The 16949-nt window shown below is 35.3% G+C and overlaps 1 protein-coding gene across 1 annotated transcript in view; it reads left to right on the forward strand.

Moving 5' to 3' along the window:
- LOC138715492 (protein bunched, class 2/F/G isoform-like) overlaps window positions 1–16949 on the forward strand; it is a 717347-nt gene that overhangs the window by 644952 nt on the left and 55446 nt on the right. Inside the window, exon 3 of the mRNA XM_069848460.1 lies at window positions 1454–1505. Within this exon, the coding sequence (XP_069704561.1) occupies window positions 1454–1505 (52 nt within the window). The remainder of the gene's footprint in view (window positions 1–1453; window positions 1506–16949) is intronic.

Genomic DNA, 16949 nt, shown 5'->3' on the forward strand with positions numbered 1-16949 from the left:
AGCACTCAACGTGTACAGGAAGTTCTCTTCCTGACCAGTATATGGTAGCACTTGCTTGAACTGGTTTACGCTTGAATATGGAGACAGGGTTTTGAAATTGACCCGATTTAGACTGAGTTACCCTATTATTGATGCAATATAAATTACTCCATATCTGCTATGCACGTCGTGCAGGTCAAATGATCACAGAAATCACTGAGTTAATGCCGACGCCCGAATATCCGGACAGGAAAAGACAATACAAGCGACCTAGTGAATTAATATGGATGTCGCTAGTTATTATTCAGTAACGGAAGAGAGTTATCTCCAATAATAATGGGATTTAAATACAAGTTCTCAAAATAACGTCTCTCCACGAAAAACCTACTTACGTATTTTATATTTATATAGATCGCGATTTACAATAAAATACCTAATCGGAAAACGCTTGTAAAGCATTCTTGTGTGATATAACTCTGTTATAGAAGATTTTTGTTTTCATATTTAATGCAGAATGTATAATTATTTTAAATATGTTTTTGTGACTTGGAACTGGTCTGCTAACATTACTTGCAGGTGATTCTTAACACAGTTACACTACGACAAAAACGAAGCCACTCTTCACACACCTAAACAACATAAACAGGAAATACACACATTCGGCAGTAAATCGTGTATATACACATCACATCTTCGCAAATCCACCGAACACAAACAACAGAACAACACTGGAGAAACTCCTCTACAACTACCACCAGCCCCAACCACCAAACTAAAACACAAACAAAACCGCAAACACGTGTTGGAAATTTGAATACTGTCTGAGAGGACACACGACAGCAACAGAGAGGCAGATCAATAAAATAACACCACACCATGAAAGTCTCCATAACGATTCAGACGCTTCTGCCACCGGAAGGGGAAACTTAAAAATCTCAAAAAAAAAAAAAAGTATATGTATGTATGCACTGTGTTCTGCCCAAGAGCAGGTCTTTAACTGCAAACCCAGCATTTCCCACTCTTCCCAGTTTCTTGCTTTCCTCTTAATCTCCCCATATAATACCTTAACGTTGTCTATCAACTGATATCTTTTACCCCGAACTCTTGTCCCGTTCACCATTCCTTAAATATCGCAAATTAACAAATTAGGCCTACACCAAAATAAAAGGAACCAATCACTGCACTCACACACCTACTGGCACTTATGCCAGAAATAGTGTCATATATGTAAATATATATTTATTATTATTTATGTACAATGGCTGAAGAGGGCATCCTGCTCGTATAAGATCCTAAAACGGCCTCTGGCTCAAAGCCAGTAAAGTTAATAAACAACAACAACAATAATTTCTTTATCGCTTTGAAATGTGACTATTTTATACAATAACTATTATGTGTGTTTCTTTCCACCAAAGTTGCAGACCGTTACGGTATTGCCGGCATGTGATTGAACCTTGTTTCTTTCTGCTTTCAGTGCGTCAGGGACGAGCGCTGTTGCTATCGACAACAAGATCGAACAGGCAATGGTGAGTATTAGGAAAGGTTTTTTTTCCTGTATATAAAACACGTCATTTAAATAAATACTTGTAAGATAATTTCGTACTTGTAAATTAGTGTCGAGATTCCAAATAATGCTCATTCATACATAGTTATTAGAGGTATAGGCCTAGTGAACATGTTTATAGCGATTTCCTTACGCGGCCATTATACAACGTTTGCCCTTCACACAACAGGTCGTGAATGTTGTCTGTGTATAATACACTATAATGTGTGTAAGGGCTATTCCATATGAAATCGATCAGTAAAAAACCTCGCATTTTTTAATACTCTAATTTTTTCCCTATTTATACAAGGTGCTGAGGACAATGCATTTTCAAAAATATACTATCGAAAGTCAAACGGTTTTCATATTATTGAGCGACAAATTTAGCATATTTTATAAAAACAAGCCTCTTTCAGCGCTCAGAACTATGGAACCATTTACTGCAGAACATTGAACGGGAGCTCATTTTGAAGCTGACATTTGGTAGGTTATGATAAGAAGTAATCCTTATTTTTATTGTATACAGAGAGACAGATAATCTGATTTTACTTACTTTTAGGCTTTTTGCCCATTTGTAAAAATGTAAAAAATATTGAGAAAAAACCTTGCATTATTAAGAGAGACTTCGGGATTGTTTGCTTAGTGGCTCGGCAATAAGTTTCGAGGGTATTAAATAAATTATTTTCACACGCCTGGACTTGAACGGCGCAGTATCGCACGCACTGGCCGAGAGCTGAAGATAAGCGAGCGTTGGGCGTCATTTTACTCCTGTGTTTATGAAAACTTGTGATAAAGCTAGCCCAGCTATGCGCTACTAGACGAAACATTACGTGTTTGTCTCCTGGCCTTGCTTGTCTCGGCTAGCTCCCGTCTCACAGTCAGCTGGTTAATTCACGCGCGTACTATTTATTTTCTTTATTTGATATTTTCAGTACTTTCTTATCAACGGTACACCAGTAAAAAAATGTGTGTTTATTTGTACTTTCAATGCGGAATCTAACCATATATTTTAAAAATATTTTTTTCGTGGGCAAAGGCGTCTTAATGAAGAAAAATCTAAATTTCTCCATTTCCATAAAAGTAAGAAAAACTGTTTACATGTCAGTATAAACTTTAACTTTTCAGCATCAAAATAAACCATAATTTTGATCATTGGGTGAAAGGGTTTCGGAGCCACAACAGTTTAAAGTTGCTAATTTTATGAAAATACGATAAATTTAAATATTATTAATTTATTCACTATGAAGTTCTGATGCCTCAAACTTTGCACAAAGTATTATATCACAGTTGTCAACGGACAGAAAAAGTTTCATTGTATTTAAAAATTGCGAGGTCAATTTTCTCTATATTTCGGTCGATTTGAGATGGAATAGCCCGTATGCTCTACTCCGTGTGCCAGTCACCATACCTTCGCTTTTACAGTAGCCTATTACTTATCTTTTTAAACAGCTTCATTATATGGAATAATTCTTCTTAGGTTCTGAGCCAGGTGTGTTGGATTGTTACTTCCAAGCTTTCGACGACTAGCCCTGACATATTCTTCAGGGCTTACAGGAGTTAGAGCTTGGAAGCAAAAATGCAACTCACCTGGCTGAGAACTCGATAATAATCCAATGCCGGGAAAGCTTCAAGTCCTACAGCTTCATTATATAGTTCCTAAACAGTAAATATTGCCGTCTTGTCAGTGTTGCCAACTGTTACCATATAGCACACAATCCTACGTACTAAATGACTTACTTACCGAACTGTATGTTGGAAGGTTATTCTAAATAATTCAATAATTTGTAACAATTTTGTAGCCAAACTATACGAGAAAGGGATCAACATGTCAAGTATTTTGTCTGGCAATACGAAATTCATTGATTTGATTCACGAGACCTAACCTAAAAATGTATTTTGTTTGACAACATGAAATTATTAGTACTAGCTCCGAAAACTTACCTGATTATAGTCTTGAATTATAACAACACAACGCAACACATAAAATAACTATTATGTATTAATATTAATACTGATATTAATTAATTTTATTAGTATGTTCAAATTTTACTAGCTTCCAGTAACCGGCTCAGAAATCTAGTAGGCCTACAATTTTAAATTCATGGAGCTTCAGTACCGACAAATATTGTCAATATTTGTCTCAGCTGCCAACATGCCAGTTACAAAATCACTACCATTCGTAGTATTTGTCAGTATCGAAATTCGAAACGAAGTTGGCAAAAGAAAATTCAACCTGCAAACTAGAAAATCACCACAATCCACTAGCATATGTAGTATGGGGGGGAAAATGGTTAGGTTTCACTCTTAGGGTATGAAGTAAGCTGACCTGGACTATAGTTAAAGTGAAATCCTGCAACTGAAAGGATTTGTTTTAAATTTCCTTTTCCTTCAGTTCCGTCCCTACGTTCACAGTCGTTGACTCGAATTTTCTACTTGTATTCAATAATAATAATAATAATAATAATAATAATAATAATAATAATAATAATAATAATAATAATATAATAATAATAATTACTTGCAACTGTATACCGGTACCTATTATTTTCTATATGGAACGAATTATAAAAATGTACGGTGTGTCCCAAAAATCTCCATGCATAGGAAATTTCGGTTCAAAATAGAAATGTTACATAATGTGCTCAATGTGGCAACCCGCTCCCCAGATCTCACATCTTTAATTTTTTACCTCTGGGAACACCTTAAGTCTACCGGGAGAAAATCCGGGACACGTAACATTTGCAGGTCCCGCCTTCGTCGATTTCTGTCGTATGACGACGGACATGTTGCGTCGGAACTTGTTGGAATGCATTCGTTGACTCTCGAAGGTCGCCACATTGAGCACATTGCGACATTTCTATTTTGAACCGACATTCCCCACGTATGGAGACTTTTGGGACACTCTGTGTATGTAGTTGCTGTGTCACCATGGACGTCATGTGTTTGCTTGTTTGCGAAAAGGGAGTACTTATGAATATGTTTGTCTGCGAGTCCCCCTCTAATATAGTAGCATGATTTTCATGATGTTTGCTACACATGCGGTACCGGTACTGCTCAAGGATGCCTTTACAAACTAGATTAATCAAATCAGAAAATGTTTTCAAGTTTTAATTTAGGTATGGATAAACTATGAAGTTTTCAGTCTGAATTTGACGTTTGTTAACGTTTACTCGGAATCTGAATCATTCTGTAAAATTACTTCATATTAGATTCTTAGATCAGACTGAGCGGGAAATACTGTAGTTTGAAGTGTACAAAGATTATTATTCAGCTCATTGCTTTGTGAAGCCTTGACATTACGTAAACTCTTTCCCTCCACTAGAATTTGTAGGCAAGTTACTCATTACTCTGGACTGCTCTCATTTCATCCTCAAAGATGGACTCATTTTACACTTAATCACAGTCGAGAAATTATCGTATCAATGTTACGTGGGTATAAAATTATATATAATCAAATACTCTTCTATAATAAATGCGAAGCAATGATAATTACTTTGTGTCGTCCTGCTAATCCTCCATGCATAAATCTTTCAACCAACGTGATACCGTGGAAACCAAAGGATGAAGCTGTAATAGTAATATGCGTTACAAGAGCGGTATGTTGATGTTTTCATGTTCGAGGAAAAGATTGAAAAAGCGAAACGTAGTGGAGCTTTTTTAATTTCCGAGAACATGAAAACAAACATACCACTCGTGTATCGTACATTATTTTGTGCGAAGATCGTTTATTACATACCTGAAAGACGAATTTCTAATTAGTTGCAATGAAATCTCCATCTTGGTTTCTGTTCAATGACGGCAACTTTTAAAAACTAAAATATCTATCTTCAACATTGTTGCTATAAAATGTTTTCTGTGTTTACTATATTCCAGCAGGCCGTGATATACGTCTGTCTTTCCCCCCCCCCCTCCTCAGTCTATAAATGCGAACTTAAAACAAACGGTAAGGTTATGTAATGATTTATTTTTCATTTTAATATTTTAACAATATTATTTATATAACATATTGCAGTAATAACATCGGCATCTGGAATCTTGTTGATTTTTTCACGGCTTCCTTAATGTTACTTGCATTACAAATGCAGTAACTTTTGTGGTGTTGTAGAGTTTACTGTACTTATTTTTTGCAAATATTTAAAAACAATAATTAACAGTGCAATTTAGGTGAAATTGCAGTGGTAAGTTTCCAATTTATAATTATTACTATGTTAAACGTCTCTAAAAATAATATGTTAAAAGCCTAAAGCAGTAAAATGAATATGGCGCTTAAGCGGTAAGAAGAGGGAAATTGTTATGTGTGTTACGTTGGGAATACTGAATGTGGTATTTCACACTTACCGCGTATTGGTTTTGTGCGGAAAGCAAGCAAATACGCACGATCTCCCACAAAATATCTTGGGGTGCACTCAGATCGCCGTCTATCATGGAAACATCACATCAACAACAAACTTAAATTGGCCTACTGAAGACTCGCTAAATTATATCCGCTCCTCAATAAGAAATCATCTCTAAAGCTACAATATTGCATGCTGCTTTACACATCTCTATTACGACCTCTACTGCTTTATGCCTGTCCTGTCTGGGGAGAAGCTGCAATAAGTGAAATTAAACACATCCAGTCATTTCAAAATAAAGTCCTACGAATTTCACTCAATTCTCCTTGGTTTGTCCGTAACAGCCAACTACACAGAGAAACTGGTATTGACACAATCAAACAGTTTATTCATTCACAAGCTAAGAAGTTCTATAACAACCTAGAAAATGTTCCAGGCGCCATCCACTACTCTCTCGGAAGAAAGTCCACATTTCCCACCAGAATCAAGAGCCGACTTCTAATGGACCTCATATTATAATCAAAATGTATCATCACACCAACCTATGTAAATAATTATTAATTTATTAACAATTATTTTTGTTCGTTGAGGAGCCCAATCTAGGCTGCCCTCAATTCATTGTCATGTATTGTATTTATATTTTATTTAGAAATGATCTGTATAGCGCTAAATGCGCTGATCGATCAATAAATTATTTTAAAAAAATACTCTTACACATAACAAATCAATTAAAATGTAATGACTCTGGAACCAAACAGTGAATCCGGATATTTTTAATAAGCTTTGGGTCGTACCTTGGTTACAGGAAATATGTGAAGTAACTTGTTTATAAACTATTCTAATTGAAAAAATGAAGAAACATGAATATTTTGGCAAATTGTTGTGGAGCTGTTAGAGCCGCCTACGGCTAACCACCACCCCTTCTCGCAACGCGTGAATGGAGCGTCCCTGCGGGCGAACACTTTTCGGCCCTCCCGCCATGCCAGCCGCAACGCGATCAATACGACCGAGTAGTAGCAGCCCGCGCAAGCCGTCTAGCCTGGGGAGCAATTCACAGACGTTTAGACCTGGTCAGAGTCGATATGACCCGGCCGCATTGCGCCATCATTTATCGGGCTTTGTCCGCCTACTCACTTTCTTTCCAGCAGACTTCATTAAAATTAAAGTTTCTTTCCCCAATATGTAGGTCATTCCTCTGCCAACATTCTGGGTTGGGTTCCCTCTCAAGGAGCAAATAGTATGTTACAAATCTATTCGGGCTATTCCATATGAAATCGATCAGTAAAAAAACCTCGCATTTTTTTATACTCTAATTTTTTTCCTACTTATACAAGGTGCTGAGGGGAGTGCATTTTCAAAAATATACTATCGAAAGTCAAACGGTTTTCGTATTATTGAGCGAGAAATTTAGCATATTTTATAAAAACAAGCCTCTTTCAGCGCTCAGAACTCTGGAACCATTTACTGCAGAACATTGAACGAGAGTTCATTTTGAAGCTGACATTTGGTAGGTTATGTTAAGAAGTAATCCTTATTTTTATTGTACACAGAGCGACAGATAATCTGATTTTACTTGCTTTTAGGCTTTTAGGCCATTTGTAAAAATGTAAAAGAAATATTGAGAAAAAACCTTGCATTATTAAGAGGGGTTCGGCATTGTTTGCTTAGTGGCTCGGCAATAAGTTTCGAGGGTATTAAATAAATTATTTTCACACGCCTGGACTTGAACGGTGCAGTACCGCACGCACTGGCCGAGAGCGAGCATTGGGCTAGCCCAGCCATGACTGCTAGACGACACATCACATGTTTGTCTCCTGGCCTTGCTTGTCTCGACTAGCTCCCGTCTCACAGTCAGCTGGTTAGTTCATGCGCGTACTATATATTTTCTTTTTCAATACTTTCTTATCAACACACCATCAGTAAAAAATATGTTTATTTGTACTTTCAACGCGGAATCTAACCATATATTTTAAAAATATTTTTTCGTGGGCAAAGGCGTCTTAATGAAGACAAATCTAAATTTCTCCATTTCCATAAAAAGTAAGAAAACTGTTTACATGTCAATATAAACTTTAACTTTTCAGCATCAAGATAAACCATAACTTTGGTCATTGGGTGAAAGGGTTTCGGAGCTACAACAGTTTAAAGTTGCTAATTTTATGAAAATACGATAAATTTAAATATTTTTAATTTAAACACTATGAAGTTCTGATGCCTCAAACTTTGTACAAAGCATTATATCACAGTTGTCTACGGACAGATAAAGTTTCATTGTATTTAAAAATTGCAAGGTCAATTTTCTCTATATTTCGGTCGATTTGAGATGGGATAGCCCGTATACAGATGTCATTGAGGAATGAGGGTGAGTTTTAACTTTGGCCAGTGTACAGAGGTCATTAAGAAAAAAATTTTGATTTCAACCGTTGAATAGTATAATTAATTTCAATCCAGCACATTTTTTTCAAGAGACTGTCTGCCCTTTTGGAGAAATAGCAGCAAGTCGTGAAATCCGCTCGAAATTCTCGCGTAGGCTGTTTTCCCGAAGTTTTCCCCAGCTTTAAGGTAATGCATGGCTAATCCTCGCCTCATCTGGCCAAATAACCTTCTTGCTATCACAAATACCATGCACGCTAGATAGCCTAGTAGTTAATATAGCGTCGTTAAAGAACTGCTACTACTACTTCTACTACTGCTGCTGCTGCTGGTCTATGGCGTTATAATCCAATTTAGGATCATAGCCTCTCTTATGATTATCCGTTCTACTCTCGTCTATCCTTAGCTCTCAGTCTCCATCTTCTGATACTCTTTCTCCGTAAGTAGTCTTCTACATCGTCCACCCGTAAGTCTTGATCTTCTTATTTCTCTTCTACCACCAGGTTTGTCATTAAACAATCTGTCTCGCCTTCCATTGTTATTGCATGTACCAGCCACGAAATTCGTTGCTTTTAATTGCTGCTATAATAGTTGGATTGCCATACATTTGCTAGACTTCATTATTTGTTCTTATTTTCCACCTATTCTCATCTGTTTCCCTTAGCCTCCATGGTTATGATGCATACATGACTATCGGCAGTATAATTGTTCTATATATATTAAGTTTGCACCTTTGATATATTTTTGGATTTATTTACATTGCTAAGTGCGTAATAACATCTATTTCCTTTGGTTAGGCGTGTTTTGATTTCAGTAGACATCGTTAACTGGTTGAGTGGAAGAGAAGGCTTTATGGCCTTAACTCTGCCAGTAGAAATAAATCTACTAACGGTCTTACTAATAAAAACTCTATATACAGACGTTTAACTGTCTTATACTTATACAATGAGTAGCTCATTTATACGTCGTGTGTAAATTCCTTACTAATAATCACTACATACGTCGTGTATAACAGTATGACTGTTACATAGCTACGTCATAGTTTCGTCATTACTTCGTTACGAAAGGTAATAGAATATCTGAGGTTCTCTATTGCATCCGGTAGAGTGCTCTACTGTGGAGTGTGAAATATCGATAGTACAACTAGCTCTAATCGATTACCACACTATATTTTGGCCAAAGAGTACAAGCTACAGCAATATTATTCTACTTATTCTGTGCTCTTTGGTGTGTTCTTCTGTGGTTACAAGGCATCCATCATCATAAAATGACAGTCGATATGAACAGCTGTTAGAGGGGCGACCATTTTTTTCTCTGTATACAACGCTTAAACAAGGGGTTTCGTATATATAACTACTGCAAAGCAATTCCCATTGTATAGTTACAGCCTGTTTATACGTCCATAGCTTATTCACGGTTTATTAGTAACGTTTTCTGTCTCAACGTTGCATAAGTCTCGTATATAAACTATACACGGTTTATTAGTAAGACCGTAAATAAATATTGTCAGAATAGTTTCAAGATATTCATAACTTGTAAGTCCATCAAATATTATAACACCATCTATTTCAATATTATTAACTCTATTGCATCTATTTGTATTTTTGGATGCTGTTGGATATTTAGTTTTCAAGTTAATAGTCAATCCATGCTTGGCTGCCTCTGTCGCAAATTTTTTTAATGCCTTTTTCAGGCCCGATTGTATAAACCATTTAATCTTTGATCCTTGTTTCAGCTGAACTTGGAATTTTCTGTTGTATAAAGTCTAATCTGAGATTAATTTGTCTCAAACTAAAGTCAACTTTGACTGAAGAAATTTCTCCGATTAAGTTAGATGATCCAAGTTCAGTTATTTCTTTTCTGTTTGAAATATACGAGTGACAGATTGTGCAAATAAAATCCATTATTATTAATATTAATAGATATGTTAGGTACATTTATATATATTTCTTTCAATTTCTTGCCTTAATACACAAACATTCTTATATTTTATAAGGCTCTATCGTGTTCAGCAGTATCAAATAACATAACCTATAATTATATTATGTTTATAACAACCATTAATTATTAATGGATATGATAGGTACATTCATAAATGTTCAATTAACTGCATTGCTAAACGAAAATTGTCGTTTTATAAAGTTTTATTATGTTTAGCAGTATCAAACACCATAACATGATAACAACTCTGAGAACAGTCAACCTTCTTCTTATTGTCCGCCATTATTTACATTGCACAAAAAAAAAAAACAGTGTCTCCAACAGTGTGTACGGAAAGTCGCCAAAAAGTAGTTGTAAAGTCGCTAGATTTCTCATTATCAACAAAGAAAGGTTAAATTTTGTCACTATGGGGTGCTAAAAAGGTCACTAAATCCCTATGTAAGCAATATAAAAGTTTAAAGAAATTGTTGTTGAAAAAGAGTTAAAGGCGCTAGATTGGCAACACTGAACAAACCTGTATAACATGGTCCACGCGTCACGTATTTCACCTGTTTATGCGATGTTGCCAAATCCTTTTCACGTGAACTTAGATTGCATTTGAACCAAGGTAATTTGATCGCAGAAAAGTTTTATACAATAGAAGAAGTGTCTGAACTCGGTTCACTTTTCGATCTTCGATCAAAGTTGATCTTTAGTCAGGGAGTTTTATACAATTGGGCCTTAAAGTGATCATATTTCTTCCTATTGGTACAACATCATCCGCATATACTAAAAATTGTATCATTAAAATAGTACCTCCAGCACCTGGCTGCACATACTTAGGCCTGTCTGTATCAACGTAGCAATCGGAATTGTGCTGTAAATTCTGGCATTTTGAATCGATTGTACAGGAAGTTGGTTCCATGTGCCCGACCTTGGTGTTTGGCGTGAAATTTGGGTCAGGCGGTTGTTTACATACGCTGAAGATTTCAGCTCTTATTGTTCTTTCCACAATCTGTTCTGTGCGGATAAATTATCTGCTATCGTGACTTTACACAGTGCGGATGTATATTATATCCTGTTTTGAGATCAGACTTTCCAACCTGTATGACACTGCTTCAGTAGTTACAAATGATTAGAATCGATGATTAATAATGTTTGGCGTTAAGAAAAACCTATTTATTCCTTATATGTACCGTAGTCATATTGTTTGTGTATATTTATTACACTTGACAACTTAAAATTCAGTATCAATTAAAGAAAATGTCATCTGCTGTTAACATAGTTTGGGTCGTGCATTTTAAAACGTTGTGGAATTTCCACAACTGATTTTAAAAGCTTTCAGTTATACAGGGACATCATTTTATTTTTACTTCAATTTTTATTGTACCTGAGTTTTTGAATGTACTTCACTCCCACCCCTTCTACTAATGAAGTTCCAACTCCACACAGAAACAAGACTGCAGATAGTAAGCAGTACTGAATGAGTATAGTACGTTCCAGAAATATGTTCGCGTTTTCCAGTGTTGAAAGAGCTTTCAATATTTAATCATATTTTCGCACAGGTACTGTCCGTTTGCCTACGTCGCATCCCGATTTTTCCCACCTGCTTCTGCTCGCCCCTCTGTAATAGCTGGGCTGTCTTAGCTCTTTTCTGAAAACATTAATTTCTGTTTGGAATTGGACGTTTACGTAATATTATACAGCTGTTTAATTTAACTTAAATAAAAGGGCCTCGTTAAGTAATTAACTGTCACGTGATTTCCCCCCTTTCTACAATCCTGCGGCATAACCACTTGGACGGGACAGTAGATAGCATGTCTGAGTAATTTTATATTTTCGGGTCCGGCAGAAGTTAAGATTGAATGTACAGTACGTAGAGTAGGTACAGAATTATTTCAACATGAGTTACTAGTACGAAGGACCAAATTGGCAATTGGAATTAGATGCAATAGTCTATAGTGCGATAATATGCACAAAAGAACTGAAGCCTGTATCGAAATGAACGGCCACCATTTTCAAACTTGTGTTTAAATATTCATATTATGATTATTTTTCAAATTAACTTCTTTCTCTATATTGTACGCTAATGTGCTGTAGACAGTATAATATACACTGCATAATGAATACGTTCGCATGGATAACTCAGTTCGTGAGTAAAAACACTTATTCTTAATACAGTACTGTACTTTGATTAAACAAAAACCTAATGAAAATTATGAAACTCAAAATTGCGATATTTCCTAGTTTACGTAAATGGATGAACTATTTTTCTTCCTTCTTATACCTAGTAGAATGATTTGTTTGTGTTTTACGCCAGTATCATCGAACTACAGTTGTGGAAGGGGATAGCAAATTATGTTTCCGGTTCTCTAAATGTATAGATAGGTTAATATTAAAAATGTTAGTAAAAATAAAATGATGTCCCTGTATTTATAGACGTCTGAATTTATTATATTGCAATGTAAAGGTACCGTGATTACAACTGTGTCGAAATCTATCGCTTGAGTACTTCTTCATACAATGCAGTAGCGTACTGTACTGTGTATGAGAACTAAGAGTTGTTTGCTCCGACTCTCGTATATCGGCAGATAAATGCATTGGGTACACAATTCCCAATGTCACATTTAAGTTCACTTTTAAATAGTGGGGCCAATACTTTTTATCACTGCAAGTTTTGTTTTACGCTTGAAATATTTCAACATGATCAACATTACTTATGGGTGTAAAACGGGCTAATGCAGCTTCAACTGTAACATTCAAATTAACTTTATCGGTTGCAGGAAACTTAAGTTTCGTTCCACGCGATAAATTAATTTGTGGGGCAGTTATAGGTTTGTATTGGTTTGTCAATCAGATCGTAAATTTTTCCTTTAACATGTATCGACAAAATTTACATTTCATTAGGCCCGTAACACACTTGAAGAGTTTTCGCTAGCGAGAAATGTGTTGCGAGAAAGAGGCGAAGAGCCTTCCTCCACACACTTGGCGAGTTCTCGCTATCACAGATCACACCTCGCTATGATCATCTATGCACTGCCTTCATGCAGAAAGCATTTTTCTGATTATAGTAATCACTCGTTGGGGGAAATATTATAGGTTATGTATTTACGTATATTGTCGTACTTAAATATATAACCTGTAAGTATATTGTCGTACTACATAAATTACGTACGAACGCTATGTTGAATCTGAGTATTCAGATGATGAGGAAATGGAGTTACATGAACATATTTTGTTAATGAAAAGAAAAAGTAGGCCTAAAATTAAAGCCAGAAATATCTGAAAATCACATTGTATCTTACGAAAATAAGGGCGAGTTTTGGACTCTGGTTTCGATTTGAATGATGATACGTTTAGGCGTTTGGACCTCAGTTTTTTGCTGTTCATGATATGATAGAAGATTCTTTGCTATGTTCTGATTAAAATTATGTAAACTGTTTAGACATATAGATACATTATTTCAAACGTTTAATTAATACTGTTAAATCTCATCAAAATGAAATATAGCGCTATTTATTTTCAGATGATCTGATATTTGTCTCCAGATTCCTTCTTTAAGTTTCGTGTTTTTATAGTTTTCATCCCGTGTATCATATAAATAGGCCTAAGGGTGACATCGTACAAGTTCGATAAGTTTCTGACTGCAATTATCAGCCATCTTTCCTCATCTATACTAATAATAAATCTGTAGCCGAAATGTTTCTGGTAATTTTCGATTTTCCAAAAATAATTGGTCCTAACATATATAATTAACCACCCTGAAACCGAAAATCGCTTTTTTGAAATTTTTGTTTGTATGTCCGTCTGTCTGTTTGTTTGTTACCTTTTCACGCGATAATGGCTGAACGGATTTCGATGAAAATTGGAATATAAATTAAGTTCGTTGTAACTTAGATTATAGGCTATATGGCATTCAAAATACATTATTTAAAAGGGGGCTTATAAGGGGCCCTGAATTAAATAAATCGAAATATCTCGCTTATTATTGATTTTTATGAAAAATGTTACATAATAAAAATTGCTTTAAAAATCATTTCCGATAAGTTTTATTCTTTGAAAAATTTTGATAGGACTGATATTTAATGAGATAAATGAGTTTTAAAATTAAAATAACTGCCATCTAAGGCCGTGTAATGAATTAAAAAACAAATGACTTCGTCTATAAGGGGCCTTGGACAGCAACAATCGAAAGCTATGAAAGATAGCCTACAGATAATGTTTCTGTGTTTGTATGAAGTAATATCGGAAGCTAAATTAACCGATTTGTATAATTAATTATTAATTCACCATTGGAAAGTGTAGTTTCTCTGGATGGACATAATGCTATAATGTTATCACAGTAACTCCAGAGTGAATCGAGGACAGGTAAGATTAAAATAGATTCTTATGCACAGAAAACTTGATAGGCTATTCTGTATATTCGTTTCCTGTATTTCCTAAACTAATTTTTATGACCAAATGAGTGGTCTCTGGTTCAAAATGATCGCATTTTAATTTTTTAATTAAATTTAAATTAAGTAACATAATAAACGATTTATCCTTCTATCAAACACGAATGTTCCCTGGATCAAATGTCCTATTTTAATTATATAATTACTTTATATTTATTTCTAACGGGTGCAGCGGAGCGCACGGGTACGGCTAGTTTTCAAATAAAAACAATACAATTCATCGCCACCTGTGATATCTTTTTCTACATTCAATCGTCATAAAGAGTATAATTGTCAAACATCTTTGATAAATATGTCAAGAAAATTCGCTGAGCTAGCGATTCCAGCGAGAAACTCGCGCGAGGTTTTAACCTCGAACGAGAATATCTTCCAGTGTGTGGACGTCCATTTGAATCCATGTTATCAATCTTTGAATTTTCTCGCAACACATTTCTCGCTAGCGAAAACTCAAGTGTGTTACGGGCCTTAGGCTTTAATAGAGTCCTGAGACACTTCTAAAAGTCATTCTTTTAAGCTAGCATTTTTCAACGAGTCTTTTCTAAATTTCTAGAGGAACAGCACTTCGTTCTCTCATGGTGAGGATACCGTAATCACAACACAGACACTACCATAGGGGCTAATAACCTTTTAAAAGACAGATGCCTGTTACTGCATTTGCTGATTAACTTCATCTGTTCACGGGCCACCAGCTATCAGTTGACACAACGTTAATTTTTTTTCTTGCTGTGGGAGAGAATCGCAAAACGGATTAAATTTATAATCTTCAACGGAGTTATTGTTGCCAAATTGTTGAGATTTTATTTACTGGCATTCTCCCCAGGTGTGCCATGGAGGTACAGAAAAACTGCACAAACCTCTGAAAATTCATCTTACCACCGACGGCAGTTTTTTCCTCTAAAAAACTACCAAATTCAGTGGGAAACCACCGAAGTTTGCAACATGCACGTGAGCAGACAAAAGACGAAGATGTGCGAAATAACTAAAATCTGAATTTAAATATATTTTCCTGAATCTCGTTACTTAACAACTATTGGCCCTTTAATAGTATTGGGTAATGTTTTTGAGGAAATCCCAGAACAACTGCAAAACAAGTCCATAGGACTGATGTTGCCATTGGAGATTCAAAAAAATACTTCGGATTTTGCTGTTTTAATCATATATAGATTCGCGATTAGTAAGTTTAAAGTTGCGATTTTCTACTGAAAATTCTGTTGCTTATGAAGTAATAACATTATCACATCCTGCAGAGATGTTATTAACGAGCCACGAAGAATTCATAAGTGTTAATATTGATAAAGTAGAAGAGTTTTATGAAGTTCATAACTTCAAAACATAAGTAGATATGACAAGTCTTTCGAGACAAAGATGTTTACAAAAAAACAACTAGAGGAAGTGGAAAACGTACATTTACCTGAAGAAGCTAAAAAGAGGCGTTAATAATTACTGCTCCATAAAGAAAGGTGTCGAAGAGGAATGAGTTTCTTGAAAAGACGGTCAACCAAGGAGACTATAGCCCTTGTTCACTGAATGAATGAAGCAAGAACTATTGAACTGTAATAATGAGCATACAATAATATGTGAAAAGTAATAAGCAATATATAGGCTATATTGTCCTGTCCTTCCTTTTTTTCTCGTGTAGTTTTCTTATTCGGTCAGTCATAATTAGCAGTTCGTTGAAATCTTGTAATAATAATAATAATAATAATAATAATAATAATAATAATAATGATATACCGGTACTCCAAATAGTACATTATGCAACGAGCCTATAATGGTAGTAATTAAGACGCAAGTATGTTTGTTTATGAAACGAGCGCAAGCGAGTTTCATAATTTTCATACGAGCGTCTTAATTACCATTATAGGCAAATTTCATACGACTTTTTATGCTCGACCATATTTCTAACTTGAAATTATTCAAAATTAGGTTATGTTATGGTTATGTGCGAACTGACCTGAATTGTGAGATATGCGCAGACGCGAAAGTATTGATTTTTTCCGAGGCCGAATGTCATTGACCTTGATAGAGAATAAGATGAACATTAGTCTGATATAACCTGGAAATTGATTTAGAATTGAAAAACGAGATGACAAATTGAATTTATTTGAATATTATTTACAATTAACGCTAATTATAGTAACAGAACATAACCTTCTGCGACAGTATTGGATTTCCAGCCTCCGTGACTTTTCGCTAATTGTTTTTGATTGCATATCCGAGAATAATCGATACTTGCGGTTTTATAACGGTACAAAGGTGACTTGTCATTGGCTGAACACCTGAACTTTAATGAATAGGTGTACTTTAATGAGGTGCATTAAAGTGCTACTACCAGGTGTATAATTA

The sequence above is a fragment of the Periplaneta americana genome, chromosome 15 (genome assembly GCF_040183065.1).
Source record: "Periplaneta americana isolate PAMFEO1 chromosome 15, P.americana_PAMFEO1_priV1, whole genome shotgun sequence".
NCBI classification, from domain to species: domain Eukaryota; kingdom Metazoa; phylum Arthropoda; class Insecta; order Blattodea; family Blattidae; genus Periplaneta; species Periplaneta americana.